Source organism: Lampetra planeri, chromosome 5 (genome assembly GCF_965212315.1).
Source record: "Lampetra planeri chromosome 5, kcLamPlan1.2.h2, whole genome shotgun sequence".
Taxonomy (NCBI): domain Eukaryota; kingdom Metazoa; phylum Chordata; class Hyperoartia; order Petromyzontiformes; family Petromyzontidae; genus Lampetra; species Lampetra planeri.
The window spans coordinates 20,949,265-20,965,188 of NC_136111.1; the positions used below are offsets into that span (position 1 = coordinate 20,949,265).

Consider the following 15,924-nt stretch of genomic DNA (forward strand, 5'->3'; position numbering starts at 1 on the left):
TACAGCTTAGAACAAAAAGAAAGTGGCAATAATTGTTTATCACTGTGGAATATAACCCGTTGTCCTCTGCAGTCGTTTCATCACCACAAAGATGAACCATTGCAACGTCAACATTTTCAACACGACTCCAAGACAGTTATAACCAGACACCACTGGAAGTTTGCAATGTTTTATTTTTGTTTCTATAATCAAAAACTCTTAAAACATGATAAAAACCAGCATTTCTTTTTGACTACAAAGAATGAGATGTGCATGATATGCAGTTCGTAGTTGACTAAATTTACAAGGCAGGGCCACAAAAGAAACATTTTTCCTTTTTGTGTATTACTTTTAGAGCCCTTAAAAACACACACATTCTCACCAAATCACCCATTGCATGTGTTCTATGTACATTGCACGTGTAAAAACTTTAAAATCCACCTGCTTTGCTTTTACATTTCATCATGTATCTTGTTTGCCAGTTACGCAGGCAACACGATACCCATTATCGCATACCGAGGCACGACGCGTCCTATTAGTTAAATTCTTAAAAGTAGCCTTCAGTGCATTCATGCAATTCAGCATGATTTCAGTAGCACTTTTTTTCAACAGTCACGAATAAAGAGTTACAGAGCATAGCCAAACGGGCCCGAAATTTGTCGCGCGCGTTAATGCCACCCCCTGTCGCCAAGTGAAACCGGTTTCCGATATATTTCAGATGAACATACCACGTTCAAAACAAGGCAAACTGTTTACAGATTTAAATAAACTGTATTATATGTAAACACAACTGCGACATTGTTGACGGGTTGCGCCGTCTTGAATAGTTTACGCCTCGCAAACTTTTCCTCGTAACTGCGAGCACGCCATAAAAGCTGCTTTTATATTTTACAACACCTACGCTCGTAATATTAAAGTTGACAGAAACTGGAGTTCTTCGTGAGCCAAGCACACTCATGGTTTCCTAAAATTTAGAGTACTTAGTTTTTCATCGCAGAATATTCAATTAGGCAAGAATTTCCTTTAAAAAAAAGACTTTTATAATTTGTAAATGTCTGGATTTGGGAGTTTCCATTCACCAGCCAGGGAGGTAGCTATCTTTTCCAGTATAATAACATCCAAAGCCAGATGGGTGTTGATCCAAAAACAATTGCATCAGTGTAACTCGTTACAAAATCATAAATAGGTGTAACAGTCCATCTCACTTAAAAGATTATCTACGTGAGAATTCCTTGCTGCAAGGCGTCTCCTGGTGGCCTTTAGTGCGGTCCCCCCCCACAATACACAAATTGTGAAACCATCCCCCTCGCCCCCCCATCATCATCATCGTTCTGCTGTCAAGCATACAATGGTTTCAAAAGTGTGGCAGCCCTCACACTGATGATGTCTTATTGGCAAAAAGTGCCCCCCCTCTGAAAATTAAGGGAATAACACTGATCCACGTGATAACCCTGTTGATTTTCTTATTCATTTACAATCCAAAATGTACCAACACTTGGTTTCTCTAAGAAAATATGAAGCGTGTGGAGCGGGTGGGGGTGGTTTTGTGAGGAGTGTGACGCCAGTGAATGTTCTCTCTCATGCGGGGAAAAATCTTCCTTGTTCACAGGCGTAGGGGAGATGAGGGGCCTCTCTTGCTCACGTCTTGATCTCCAGGATGGAAGGGTTTGTGTCGAGGATGGCCAGGATTATCTTGTCCATGTACTGCCTCAACCGGAAGTTGATCTCTTCCTGCTCACGTAGCGCCTCCATGACCTGCAACAGTCGACCCACCAAATAAATAAATAACCAAAGAAAGAGGAAAATGGCTAAAAAATATATAGAGAACGCATGAACAGTGTCAGATAAAAAAAAGGACACATGCGCACGCACACGTTTACGAATTAGTAAATCCACAATAGCAAGGTCCCCCCCACCCTTCTCGAATGTAGACTTATTCAATCACTTTACAAAAATATCGGTCACTTAAAAAAAGTTCCCAAAACATCCCCTGCTCTACACGTTTTCTGTTTGAAGGTATTGTTGACAAATGTGCAGTCTTTGTTTTATTGTATGTGCATTATATGTGCTCGTGCACCACCCGCAATGCAGCATGACCAAAATCGTTTGTTTAAATTTTTCAAATCAGCGTACATCGATCTTAAACTCGGCGTAACCATGCGGTACCTCGTCTTTACTGGCAGAGTCAATCTCAGCCGCCAGCGACTGAAACTTGGGTGTAGCCAGGCAGAGGTTTTTGGCTTCTTGAATGCTCAAGCTGATTATCTGGGCATTGAGATCCTCATTCTGCTCCTTGAGCCTTTGAACGTCCTGCAAAACAAGTGTAGTGCGCACGACGTAAGCACATTGATATCTGTGCCAAGGTCTGATGATGAGTCCGATGGTTTCGTATGTATAGGCTGCTTTGAGGCATGCGCACATGAGCAGTAGGGTAACACAGGAGTGGGGAAGTTGACAATTATTTTATGTACAAACAAGTCACAGGCTTCTGATACGTGCATTACTTACTCACGTTACTGACACAAGAAACAACAGCAAAATGCTAGACCTTAATTTGAAGACCCTGCTCTTACAAACGTATGATAGAGGGCAGAGCAAGGGCAAAGTAGTTGTCATGCCGTGCTATGAATCTGGCAACCCCGAGTCCAATTCCTGGCCAAGGCTGTACCGTCAGTGGTGGGCGACATCCGAAGCAATCCTAGTTCACCCCACTGGGTGCCACTTTTATGAGATGTTAACTCCCTCGCCTGGCATGCAGGAGTTCGTGGGTTCGATGCAAACCCTGATGCCTGTATATTTGGAGTTTGCATGTTCTTCCCGTGGTTCGTGTATTTTTTTTCTCCGGGTGCTCCGGTTTTTCCTACCAGATTTAGAATCAACATATGTTTAAAAGTATTTGGCTGCTATACATTTCCACGCGATAATACGCCACTTAGTTGAGCTATCATTTGTGGCCAGATGAAGTATGAAAAAGAGCCAGCTATATACCTCAGTTGGCTTCACCAGCTAAAATAAAAAATAGTAATAGAACTAGTGTCACCCAGCACGGTCAAAATTACGGTAATAAACAACCCCCCATGGGCGGCACAACATGGGCAGAGCCCTCATCCAGCAGTGACTGTAAGTGTTTGCGACTGTAAAACTCGTATCATTCATATAACATAACCAGTACATTTATATTGGTGGCAATAATATGTCGCGATAAAGTACAAAGTGTAGATATGGATACCTTCTCCCCCATCACGACTTGCTAACTTCTCATAGGGTTAGCACATTTTTTTCCGCCATGCTATTTATTATTAAAATAATTATTGAGATTTTGGTAAAGAATTGGGATGGGTTGAATTAGTTGCAAAGCTTTTCAAATAGTTTTCGTGTGGTCATTGGTGAGAAGGCTGAGACCACGATGATTGTCAACGTTAGAGGGTGATTTTTTTTTTTATCCATCTCCTGCAGAAACCTGGGGCCAGTAGCATAACATTCTTCGGTTATATTCTTTGAGTCCACACGGACTCAACGTTCCAAACAAAGGAATAATATTTCCTTAAGATATGTTACGTAACGGACCACTGGTGTCTTGATAGAGGGAGGAGTTCAATCATGAAACGCACGGGGGCACATGTGGACAAATTGACATGACAGTTGCATGCATGTGCTAAATAAATCCGAATTGCATTGTTAGACAAAGCAGTGGTGGAAGGAGAATGTGATTTACACGCAAGATAGGTGGAGTGGATGGAAAGAGCAACTGGGTCTGGGCCACCCCGAGGTCGACTCAGCCTTAAAATTAGTATGTGGTGTGATGTGTAAACATCACCACTGGGGAGACAAAGGCAGTCAGGCGTCGAGCTGGCCACCCACCCCATTGTGTACCGTGCCGGCCTTCACAGGTGCGACTTCGCTAACAAGCACTTGTCCCAACAGTCTGTGCCGGCTATACAGGAGATCTTTGTCTTTGTGTGCGTGCGTGCGCGTAACCGCCGCGCACCTGGCGCAGGCGTCGTGCCTCCTGCTCCATGTCGCTGCTGATGGTGCTGACGCTGGGTGTGCGGCGGCGCCCCCCGCGGTCTGCGTCCAGCTTGTATACCTGCAGCACCTCCAGCTCGCGACGGAGACCCTCGATCATCTGCTCCGACGAGCGGGCAGCAACAACAGCGGCAACAACGATGACGACGACGCCGTGCAACGCGGCGAACGTTGCGGCATCCAAGCGCGTGACGGGAGGGGGACCCCGGTCACGGTTGAGAAATCTAAACTAACACGGGGTTTAAACTTGTCATGTGCCACACAGTGGTCCGCTCGCTTCTTGAAGACTCGGAAGGTGCGAGGGGACCACAGATGAGCGAGAAAGCAGCTACGCGGTGAGCCGGTACCAACAATCAGCGATCATGATTATAACATAACTGGTGTAGCGGTCAGCGAGCTGCGCTACGAACCCATAGTCCCGAGTAGCGATTCTCAATCATGGCCAACACCTGTGACGATTATCTGAACCAGTCCAAGGTCTCCCCTAGGTCGACTCGGCCTTAAATGAATACCTGGCATGATGTGGGGAGACACAGGCGGCCGGGGCATGGTGCTGACCACCCATCCCTCGTGTGCCACAGTGCCGGCGTTCATAGGCGCTCCTCGCTAACGGCACTTGCCCCAACAGTCTGTTACAGGTTATACTGGGGATCTTTGTTTGCATTATTATTATTATCATCAGTACTACCACTACGAGCCATACCTCCTGTGTGGTGTCTCGCTCGACGTTGTGTTCCTGCTGGGTTCGGTGAAGCCGGTCTGCCAGCTCCTTGCTGTGGCGAGCCTCCTCGCGCAGTCGCATGCTGCCATCATCCAGGCCCTCAGTCAGCTCCCGGTTCGTCTGAAGAGGAGAAAAAAAGGAAAAAATAAAATGCGAGAGCGGCTCTCTTAGGGGCGGCGACCAAACCCGGCTCAGCACGCCTCCCGGGGTTCTCGATGGAACGCGGCGGCCGATTCGCGAAATGTGTGCGTGCGCGCGTTTATTAATTGTCCTCGTTATTAAACTTGTGTCGCCAGACATTAAAGCTCTGCCTTATAACAGGGAAATGTACTCAGCCGGCTGATGTTTTTATAACCACTCTCTTCCCCTACCACTGCACTAAGTGGCCAAAATAGATAAAAGTTTCCCCCCCCCACTGCCAATGCAAGACCAACACTTTTTTGATGAATTTGTTGTGCAACAGCTAAGTTGCATGGCCTGAAGACACACCAATATTACTACTGACAATAGATACAGCAGCTCTTTTTACAAGTGCAATCGATCGATGGGTTGAGTGAATCTGGCCGGTTAAGCTTGTGGCTACATTTCGTATCTGCCTGCCGCTTGTCCGCAAACAAAAGTTAAGAGCCACATGAATATTAGAAAGCTTGGCCGATGAACGCAACTAAAATCACGCAGATAAAACAATCTTATCTGTGCCTCAATGATGATTTGTTCAGTTAAACTAATACGAGGCCTGAAACTAATCTGTTATTATTGTCGAGGTCCAAGCCAATCACTCTCAGTGTTAATGTAAACAATTACACCTGCAAATCTGTAGTTTTCTGGGATAAAATATTAACGATTACAAATAGAATCCATTGCATTCCAATAAGCTAATGAGTAGATTTGACTGTTTTGTGTAATCTAGCGTTGAAAAAAAATCTATGGCCATTTTATAAAAAAAAAATTACTCTTTGAAAAACTAATCAGCAGTCAACAAACAAAACGTACACTTTGCAGCCTTGGTTATCCAACCGTTATTATTTTCTTGACAAAAAAGCCACCCTCCAATAAAAACCACGAGGTTGGCACTGCCATGACGAGGGCACGCGGTCCAACGAGCGCATAAACCTTACGTCAACAGATCCGCAACACCCACCACCATCCCAAGCTCACCCACCACCACCACGCCGCCGCCGCCGGCAAGCAGATGCGTGAATGAAAGAGGCTTTAAAACAGTGCAGCGTAATTGAACGCAAGCCGAGAGAGGTCCGGGGGCAAGCCTTACAAAAAGGGGCCAACGGTGTGGAGTGGCTGGCACACTTGATCTAATGATTGATGGCATCCCATGCAAATTCACGTTAAATCGTTTGACTTCTCGCGGCCTCCCTGGAAGCCGCAAGAATATGGATTGGCTTTCATTAACCTTCCAGGCTTCTTCCAGTCTCAGCACACACACACACAATCGATGCTGCGTGGAGGGTGTGGAGGGTGTGGTGGGTTGGGGTGTGGAGGTTTTATAAAAAAAAAAGTAGGGCGGTCCAGGAGAATATTAATAGAGCTATTAAATTAGTGCCGGCGCTTGGCAATAAGAAGTGGGCTGTGAGAAAGCTGATGCTCAGCGTGCGAGGTTCCGCAAAACGGACGAGCCGCGGGGCCAAGCAGGGAAAGTTTGGTTGCCGGGCTTGCAGCAAGAGGCTGTGTGGGGGGGAAGAGGAAATACGGGGGGGGGGGTGGGGGCTGCTGATGAAATCCGAGACGAAGTTACAGCCGGTCTAGCCTATAGTGCCAGTGGATTGTAGTCAAGAGAGCGCAATGGGGTGGGGGGTGGCAAGAGCAGCTGTAGGAATAACAATCCAACACACGCATGGGCTAAGAATAATTTCGGCTCTTACAAGATTCTAAATATCAACCGTGCACATGTATTAATATACCTCGGACAACCCGCATTGGCCAGACTGGCGAGATCAGGTCAAACGACTGCCATGACTGACTCGGTGTGGCGAGGCCCACTTCGGCAGTGCTTTTTAAAAAGTCCTGCACATTATTATATACTACAGTAAAACCTTGGATTGTGAGTAACTTGGTCTGCGAGTGTTTTGCAAGACGAGCAACATTTTTTAAGTAAATATTAATTTGATAAACGAACGAGGTCTTGCAATACGAGTACTGTAGTACGTACAGTATACGCTTTGTCTGCCGAGCGTCACATGATCACAACTGAGCCGATGGTTCTTCTCTCTCTCTCGCTACGGGATTGTGGGTAATCATCTCCCATGCTCGGTCTCAGTCGGCATGCCTCACTCGTATAGTCAACATCCGTGCGAGCGTATACCGTTTATTATAGTGTTGTGACCAAGTGTGTGTGCGTAAAGCATTTTTTTATTTTGTGTCCAAGTGTAGTGACTGTTCTTTAGTAACTGTACTGCAAGTGAAAGTCATCCTACACAACAACCCTCCTCTCCTCTCTCTCGTCTCCCTCACACCAGCCACGATTAAATTTAATTAATAAATTTGATTACTTTATATTAAATTTAAATAATAAAAATATAAAAAGGTATTTTGTATTAAACATTTTTATATGAATACAGTATTTTTGCGTTGTGGAACAAATCATCTGAGTTTCCATGATTTCTTATGGGGAAATTCGCTTTGATATACAAGTGCTTTGGATTACGAACACGTTTTCGGAACGAATTATGCTCGCAATCCAAGGTTTTACTGCATATAGATGTATGTATGTTGAAGTTTTTTCGCACCGTACGTAGCCAACCATGCTAATCGTACGTGCGGGTTGAAGATGTGGTGCAGTCGTGAGCTCACTACCCTGTGAACCCCGTTACCCGGGTTCAATATCCGACCACGGCTAACATCGGTTAAAAGTGATATTTGAACCAATTCTGAGACAGCATGGTGAAGAATCAACCAGCGGGGAGTAGATTGCCAAAGGGCTGCACATTAATGTTTATATAAAAAAAAAGCAGAATTGATACCTAATTATAGGCAAATGTGTATAAACAGTTTGAGCTCACTTCTAACCCAATACATTCAAATAAAAAGTGTATATAAGTATTTCAATGAATTATATATTTTATGTTGGAATAAGTGAAACCGTGCGTCGTACGAGGCATAAACGTGAAAATGGAGATAACAAAAAACCACAGGTCAATTAACAATAAATTAGCGTATAAAACGAATCAATTTTCACAAAGCAAGCACTACAAAACAGTACTCTCATCAAACTAATTAAAAGCAAGGGTGACAGGGCAAAAACAAAAGGGTGGGACAAAAGGAAACGCATCTCTAGCCTACAATTACCACTTACATCTCCAAATTGTAGGGACAAGCGTTATATTACTGCGTATTAAATTACGTTGTGCTTAAACAGATTGCATGGAACAAGATTACTGAGGTCAGAGCATCTGATTACCAGGTGGCCACCAGGTGGCGTGATTGACCACCAGGTGGCAGATTGACCAGCAGATGGCGCGATTGACCACCAGGTGGTATCATTTACTAAATAACCACCAGGTGGCGCCCTAGACCACCAGGTAGTGCGATTGACCACCAGCAATGGCGGAACCAGGATTTTCAGGTCGGTGAGGGCAAACCCTCGAGCAATGAAAAATGATAGGAATTGTTTGTAAGTAAGGACTTGTCCCTTGCTTTTTATTCGATGCGTGTGCGGCGATGACGCAGCCATCGATCGAGGGTCGAATTCGAACCGCGTTGTGTGATCGGCATCGCGCTCGCTGAAGGCGTTGATGCCTTCAGGAAAGTCGTGGACTGTATACGCAACTGCGCACAATTCTGCGAGTCACTTATAACTGCTTTGCCGTTACTTATTGCCAATTATGGACTCAGACTATTGTCTTATCATCTCATAGAGTCCCTGGCACGTAATAATATGCTACACAGTGGCAGTGGGGGTCGCAAAATGCCTATTTATTACTAATAAACCCAAATGATCCGATCTAAATTAGGGATTTCGATCGGATCATTGGGGGGGGGGCACGTGCCACCCGACCCCCCCACTGGCTCTGCCAGTGACCACCAGGAATCACGCATGTCTGATCGGATCATTTAAAATACATGGAAATTGTACGCAAATGCTTCTTAAGTTACATTTGTTTTGATTGGCTGACTGTAGCCGGACGGGGGAAATATATGAAACAATACAAACAAGACGGTAAAAATCACAATAAAAAATGGATCCTGGAATTGAAACCACGACTACTTTGACGACTGATTGGATAGCTGGGGGAGGGTGCGGAACATCAGGTGACTTCAATCAGATGCATTTAACTGAAACAGCCCTTCCGGAGAACGTCCGGCACTCGGCACTTACGGTCTCCAGCTTCTGTGTTTGGGCCTTCAGGTAAACGACGGCTGCTTTTATCTCCTTATTCTCTTCTTCCAGCTGCTGCAACCTGCAGTGGGGCAAATTGGCGACAAAGACGACATCCGTGACGGAGCTCTGCTAAACGAACGCATACGTCTACACGCCGCTTCCAAGATGACACACGAACTTTACATCGGACACTATTTCATTCATCGATGTCAATTTAACTCTTCTTCTTCCTACATTACAAAGTTATAATTATATTGATAGGTTCTTGGGGACTAATGCTTTTATGTAGTTGGGCAGCTGTGTGGCCAGACTAGATGGTTCATCCACCACGGTTGGGTTGCATCATCGCACGCTCGAGTGGTTCGGCTCTACAATTTGAAGTTTGTCCTTCCTCCCCACACCACCGATTAGCACGGTCGGCTACGTACGGTGAGAAATAAGTTCAACATACATACAGTATATACAAGTGGCTGGTTATAATGGTTCAAGTGGTGTGGTTGAATTTCTCTATGGCCGAGTAGCAGCTGTGCCCGAGGTGGGGGTTTGCTGCAGGACTTGGCAAATACAGCTAACGTGGTTTAGAAGCGGCCATGTCATGTTGGCGTGGCCACGCGGGGGTTAGGGCCTGTTAAGGAAATCACGTGATGTTCCTTTGAACTATCGATTTGTGACGTTGCTTTGAACTGTTAATTTGTTCTTTGAAAAAAAAATTGTCCGGTGTTATTTAGTGGCTGTTTGAATCGTTGTTTGAATTCAAATTGTTCCCCTGCTATTATTTGAAAAGGGGATATGTTAAAGGAAGTTGCGTGACATGTGCATTACATCATTGCTTTACAGCAGCAGTTGGCCGACTGGCGTCTGCCGAGCCGCATGCAGCTCTTCAATCCAACACATACGGCTCTATCGAAGGAGCATAACTTTAGAAAATACTATTACAGGAGTAGAAGAGAATAATTAATGTATTCCGTGCTGTGCCGAAAACTGTCAAAATATACACACACCATTACATATACCCTTGACTCTTTGCAGAAATCACGGCCACCTTTGGCTCTTGGTGTGTGCATTACAGCATGACATCATTGTACTGCGTGACATCATTGTCTCTGTACATGGCTGCTGATCTCAAGACATGAGTCTGCTGATCAAGACACGACGAGTCAGCTAACGTTATTCTTTGAATCGAGAACATGGCCGAGCGTTGGCAGCAGCGGCGGCGGCGGTACTTGCCTGGTGGTGAGCGCCTCCGTCTGCTCGCCCTTGTCACGCTCGAGACGCGCCAGCGCGTCGCGATGGCGCCGCGCGTCCTCCCGTGCGCTCTGCTCAGAGCGTGACTCCTCGTCGCGCAGGCGCTCCTCCAGCTCGTGCACCCTGGGGGGTGGGGTCACGTCATGCGTGTGAGCGTCAAAAGGGTTACGTCGGAGGACGCGCGACTGCCAACCACCCGTGAGCAAAGAATCATCGGTGGCACACACAGCTCAAGGGACCATGGAAGAAATCCCGGCTGGTGATTGACCGCGACATCTGGAAGCCTCAGATCAGTAATGTAGTACGTATTTCTGTTGAACTTCTTTCGCACCGTGCACAGCCAAACGTGCTAATATTGGCTTTCGCGGACAATATTACAATAGATTTTTTGGGGTCAGATCACTGCCAATTAATACATTTGTCACGTGAACAAACATGCCAACTTATTACTGCTTCACCAGCAGCACCTCTCCAACACACCGGTGTGCTGAACTGGTAACTAAATTGGCACGTTTTGTTTATGTTACAAACCTTACTAATTGGCCATGTCGGGTGGTATATGATCGAACCCAAAAATGGCCGAAGCTGCCTGTAATTACCGGAGGGTGAGCTGCTTGTTCTCCTGCCGGAGCTTCGTGTGCAGGTCCCCACTCTCGGTGGAGTCGTTCTCCATCTCGCACACCTTTCGCTCCAGAGCATTCAGCTGCTCACAAAGGGACGGCGACACGCGGCCGCCAACGACGAGAGGAGACGCAGTTCGTTTAGCAAAAACCACTTGTTTAGCAAAAAAGTGCAATCAAACAGTACGTCAGTTTAACGCGTTGTAATCACCAGCGAAAGGTCGTACTCAAATTGTAAATGTTGTGGGTTTATGCTCCCAAACATACCAATGTGCTGAAGTAGCAACTAACTGGCATTTTGATTATGTGACAAACCATACTAATTGGCTGTATCGGGTTTATGACACATTCATATTAACGCGATCTAACCCAAAACACATTTATTACAGACAGTAGGTGTTCTTTTACAAGCACAGCAAGCTTGTTATCATTTTAAGTTGTGTACCCCAACACTTGAAAACACCTTAAATACCTGTTGAAAGTGATTTTTTTATACATTACATTTTGGCTATTTCTTTTGTATCTAGTTCGAGCTAATATGTACCACTTGGCATGATTATCTGTAGACAAACCGTGCCCTTGGGTTAGATTGTGTAGCCTGAGCCGTGGTATATTACGGTTGACCCTGGATCCACCACTGACCACCTCCTGAAACCCATTGCGAGTGAGATTTCAAACCTCGTGCTGACAGCAATCTCCTAGCTGCAGCGAAATATCTTGAAATTGTATCACTCTGTCAACAAAGAGTCTGGGAAGCCCCAGCTTTGTTGTCAAAAGTGTATTCAGGTTTCCAGCTTGCCAAACCCGTATTCACCTAAAACTTGTTAGGCTTGTTTTGAAACTACTGCACACATGCGCTGCTCAGAGCAGTTTGTATGGAAATATATTGGTGGAAGTGGATAGCTTGTGAAATAAAGCAACAGGTTTAATTTGCGGTTCTCAATGACGTTTTGAATTAACATGGCCGGCATGCGAGCTTCAAGGCCCGCAACAATTTTTATGGACGTATGTTGACCTTTCGCGCCATACGTGTCATCGGAGGCACGAGGGAAAGACAACAAACCAAACACAAAAAGCGGTTCCAAATGAGTGAATTAATCACAAACATTTGCAGGAAAACGTGGGAGGCCCTCACTTTGTCTGCAATGTCGTTCTCGGCAGGATCTCTGGACTCCACCTCCAGGTTTTCCGTACTGCCGTTGGTGCTGCTCAGGTTGCTGGTTTGCAGCAGGTGCCTGGTGTGGCGTGCCGGGTGAGAACAACGCACCTCAATGGCACCAGCATCGTGAACGTTACTGCGTTCAAAGCGTAAGACACGTCCCATGACCTTTGACTCGGGAAAACCCGATCAGCGTACCCTAGGGCTGGTGGACTTTATTCACTGCGTGTGACACTAGTTTTATTTATTTATTTACGACGTTCACAATGACACACATGTACATGCTAGTAAAGACAGTTGAGTAATTGCGGGGCCCAATTGTTTTGATAATAAAAGTAAAGTCCAAGCGTTGACATTGTCAACTGTAAGGAATTATACTGCACTGAGGTTGGAAACTGCGGAAGCAAACACCAAGTCAACACCATGGGCGGTGGGATGTAATCAGGAATTGGGTGTTTTTTAAATGTTTTTGTACCACTACATAAATAAGATTTTATCTAGGTCTGTAAAACCCTTCTTCACCAACACTGATGACGACACTTTTTAACATCTCTCTTCACAATTTGAAACGAAAAAAATCTTCCATCAATAACACTATGTGGCCTTACAAAAAAAGTAGATAATCGACAATGTTTCTTCACAGCACATAGAAGAGACCAGCCGAGTCTTGAAAAGCCATTTGCTTACCTGGCATAGGCTTTCGACGAGATTCTCCTGTTAGGACTGAAAAACAAAACAGGAAACACGTAAATTTACAACGCAGGTGTCCTCTAGCGCGTGGTGAAGGGTTTTATTTTGGGGCAAAACTGACAGTAAGGAACAAAACCACAAATGACTACCGCTTGCTGCACACGCACACACACAAGTCCAGAGACCATAAAAAGCGAACCTACGATACTTAGACCAAGGTCAGTGATAGATGGCAGGTGGCAGGGAGCTGATAAGGAAGCGGACGGACCCCATTGTTCATTCTTCAACTACCAGTTTGGCAATTGTGAACAATTGGGCCGGTAAACCAACATTTGCCGAATAAGAGAATCTCACATTCTCTGACCAGACAAAAACCAGCACACGTCATAAGGTGTCAGTTTATCGGCTGATTGTTGCCCTCGGGCAGCGCCAAACTGTCTCCAGAGAGATCCGCGAGGGCACATCCACATAACGCCACCCCGAGGCACAAGGCAGCATGAGGCAATGGTGGCTACACTGTACCGATGATTCCTAACGAGGGTGAAGACCGCACACATTCGTCGCATGAGCATCCTGCCACCGATGTCTAAAATAAACATCGACTCTTCCGAGTTGTGGCTCTAAAACCAAGGAACGCGTGCATGCATTGCATGCAAAGGACCCGGGGGTCATGAATTAACGTGAAATGCATAATGGGAAAACAGATGAAATGGTCAAAACTGTGGCTTTTTCTCTCCCGAGAAATGGCCTTTTGATTGTAATATTATCATCATCATTATTACTCTTAGCCAGACTGGTGCTACCAGTGTGGGTGGGTGGCAGACCTGTTGACTTCCAGCTTGCGCAGTCGAGTGTCCAGGCTGTTCAGCTGATCCATCTTGCGCGCACAGCTCAGGCAGTAGTTATGGAGCGCTTCCTGGGTCAGCAGATGGGGATATTTCTTTGGAGTGTTGTTTGCGCTGTAGGGGGGGGGGGGGGGGGCAAAGGTAAATGTTGGTTCCCACGGTGGTGAGATGTTAACTACCTCACCTGGTATGCAGGAGGTCGTGGGTTCGATCCTGACCCCGACACCTGTATATTTGGAGTTTACATGTTATATCCGTGGTCGTGTGGATTATTTTCCAGGTCCTCTGGTTTTTCCCTCCACATTTATAATGAACTTGCATTCATTATTAATTTGTCTGCTATAAAATGTCCACGTGATGATATGCCCCTTTGTTGAGCTATCATTTGTGGCCAGGTCGCTTCTGAAAAAGAGTGGGCCTTACCGGGTAAAAATAGTTGAGTTTAAGTTAAATAATTTGTCGAAAGCCGAGGTTGGCGCAGTGTAAGCACTCGCAACTCACAGCATGGCTTGGTTAGATTCCCGACTAGGGTTGTTTTTATGTTCTCCCTCCTGTTCTGCACGGGTTTTGTCAGAGCTCTCTGGTTTACCTCGAACACCCCAATTGGGACAAACATTTTGAAAAAATACCGGAGATTTTACTCAATTGAGATGACATGTCGGAACATCGCCCCCCCCCCCACCCTACTACACAAAAAACATGTCAGGACCCTACTCGGGAAGAGTCGACACTCTGCTAGGCTTTCCTGGGTAAACTAGCGTAGGAGTAAGAGTAACAAACAATAAATAAAACCATGTACTATCACCAATGGTTCACTGCACAAAGTAGAAGCCTTATCAGCAGCATATCACAAGTGCAATGGTTAAACGTTCGCGTGCGTGCGAGTGCATAAACTGGATGCCCGTTGCCCGTGACATTTTGGAAAAAAAGGACTTCTGCAGAAGAAAATTATCAGATGCTCATTCAACCAAACTGGGAAACTGAATGCGTTACGATAATGTTTTTTTTACGGCTCATACAAAATGTACTTAATTTCGAAGATTAATTTAAATGCGCTTTAAACACGCTAAAACACAACTTGCTTCGACGAAAATAGTTTTTTTTTGCTAAATTTCACAGGCAGCAGGGCATCGTCCAGTTGACAACACTCACACACCACACAAACCATTTAACCATTGTGCACAATGCTTTTGTGGGGTAATGCTTGATGTATCCAGAGGTAGATTATTGCGTTGGTTTCCACTAGCGGATTTGTTCACAATTCTTAGTTAAGATTCATTGAGTTTGAAGACGTTTATTCTTACTGCATACTGTACATCTTTAAACTTTCCATTAACATAAATTCAAAAACTGTGCCCGAAACTTTACCCAATTGAAGAATCAGAATTACGATCCTTAAAATTCTAGATTTGAACTTTTCGTGACTGCAATGATCCATACTCTTTGGTTCTTTCGATAAAGTCACGTAGGTGAAAAAAAAAAATTTACTTTACTTTATTTTTCCACTTACGTGACTTTACCGAAAGAACCAAAGGTTATGTATCCTTAAAATGTCCTTCTCCGTTCCTTAGCCACCTCCAGTTCGTCTGTCGAGCATTCCTCCTGTCTCCGTGCCCCCGTCTCCCAGTCCCCCTGCCTCACAGTCGCCTTGTCCCTCAGTGCCCCCTTCTTCCTGCCCCATCTCCCAGTCCCCATCACCTTTCCCAGCTCCCCCCGTCCCTCATTGCCCGACCTCCCTCCCCACCCCACTTCTCTCGGTCCTACTTTCTCGCCGTCCCACTGTCCCAAGACGGCCCCGTCGTGCGCAAATCCATCTACAGATGGTCGCCATGGCAGCAACCCCGTTCAAATGCGCACCCGTGCCAACGTGGGTGGCGCGGAGGCCGCTCCATCAGGGACGCCCTCGAGGGCACGGAGAGAGCGACAGTCGGGCGGGCGGGAGGGAGCGACGAGCCGAGAGACTAGCGCCGAGACGACAGGGCGAGATGGGGCCACGTGGACACAGCAGGGACAAAATATTGAAGAAGAGGAGCGGCAAGAGCGGAGCGAGGAAGCAGGCGAACGTTTCTCCCATTGTGCAGCATGGACCCGGGGTCATGAAATTATCAATGGCAACACTGTGGGCGTGTCACAGTGCGGTCTCTTTCCGTGTGCAAGTCGGGGGGGAGGACGAACCCCGGTCGTGTCTCTATTTAATCTGCTCTTTGTTTAGTGCGGAGGAACGCACCACTCTTTGACAATGCACGCGATATTGTGAGTTGTTCTAAAATCGTTTAATTGTTGTTGGCAAGTGCATTTGGTACGAC

At 45.9% G+C, this 15,924-nt stretch overlaps 1 protein-coding gene across 1 annotated transcript in view; it reads right to left on the reverse strand.

Moving 5' to 3' along the window:
- Positions 1 to 155: 155 nt before the first annotated feature.
- Positions 156 to 15,924, reverse strand: part of LOC144719126 (rab11 family-interacting protein 4-like) — a 33,403-nt gene continuing 17,634 nt past the window's right edge. Inside the window, exons 4-13 of the mRNA XM_078594983.1 lie at positions 13,598 to 13,732; positions 12,771 to 12,806; positions 12,060 to 12,159; positions 10,904 to 11,007; positions 10,287 to 10,427; positions 9,057 to 9,138; positions 4,709 to 4,846; positions 3,968 to 4,105; positions 2,146 to 2,289; positions 156 to 1,734 (exon numbers count right to left, since the gene is read on the reverse strand). Coding sequence (XP_078451109.1) covers positions 1,618 to 1,734; positions 2,146 to 2,289; positions 3,968 to 4,105; positions 4,709 to 4,846; positions 9,057 to 9,138; positions 10,287 to 10,427; positions 10,904 to 11,007; positions 12,060 to 12,159; positions 12,771 to 12,806; positions 13,598 to 13,732 — 1,135 coding nt within the window. The 3' untranslated portion in view covers positions 156 to 1,617. The remainder of the gene's footprint in view (positions 1,735 to 2,145; positions 2,290 to 3,967; positions 4,106 to 4,708; positions 4,847 to 9,056; positions 9,139 to 10,286; positions 10,428 to 10,903; positions 11,008 to 12,059; positions 12,160 to 12,770; positions 12,807 to 13,597; positions 13,733 to 15,924) is intronic.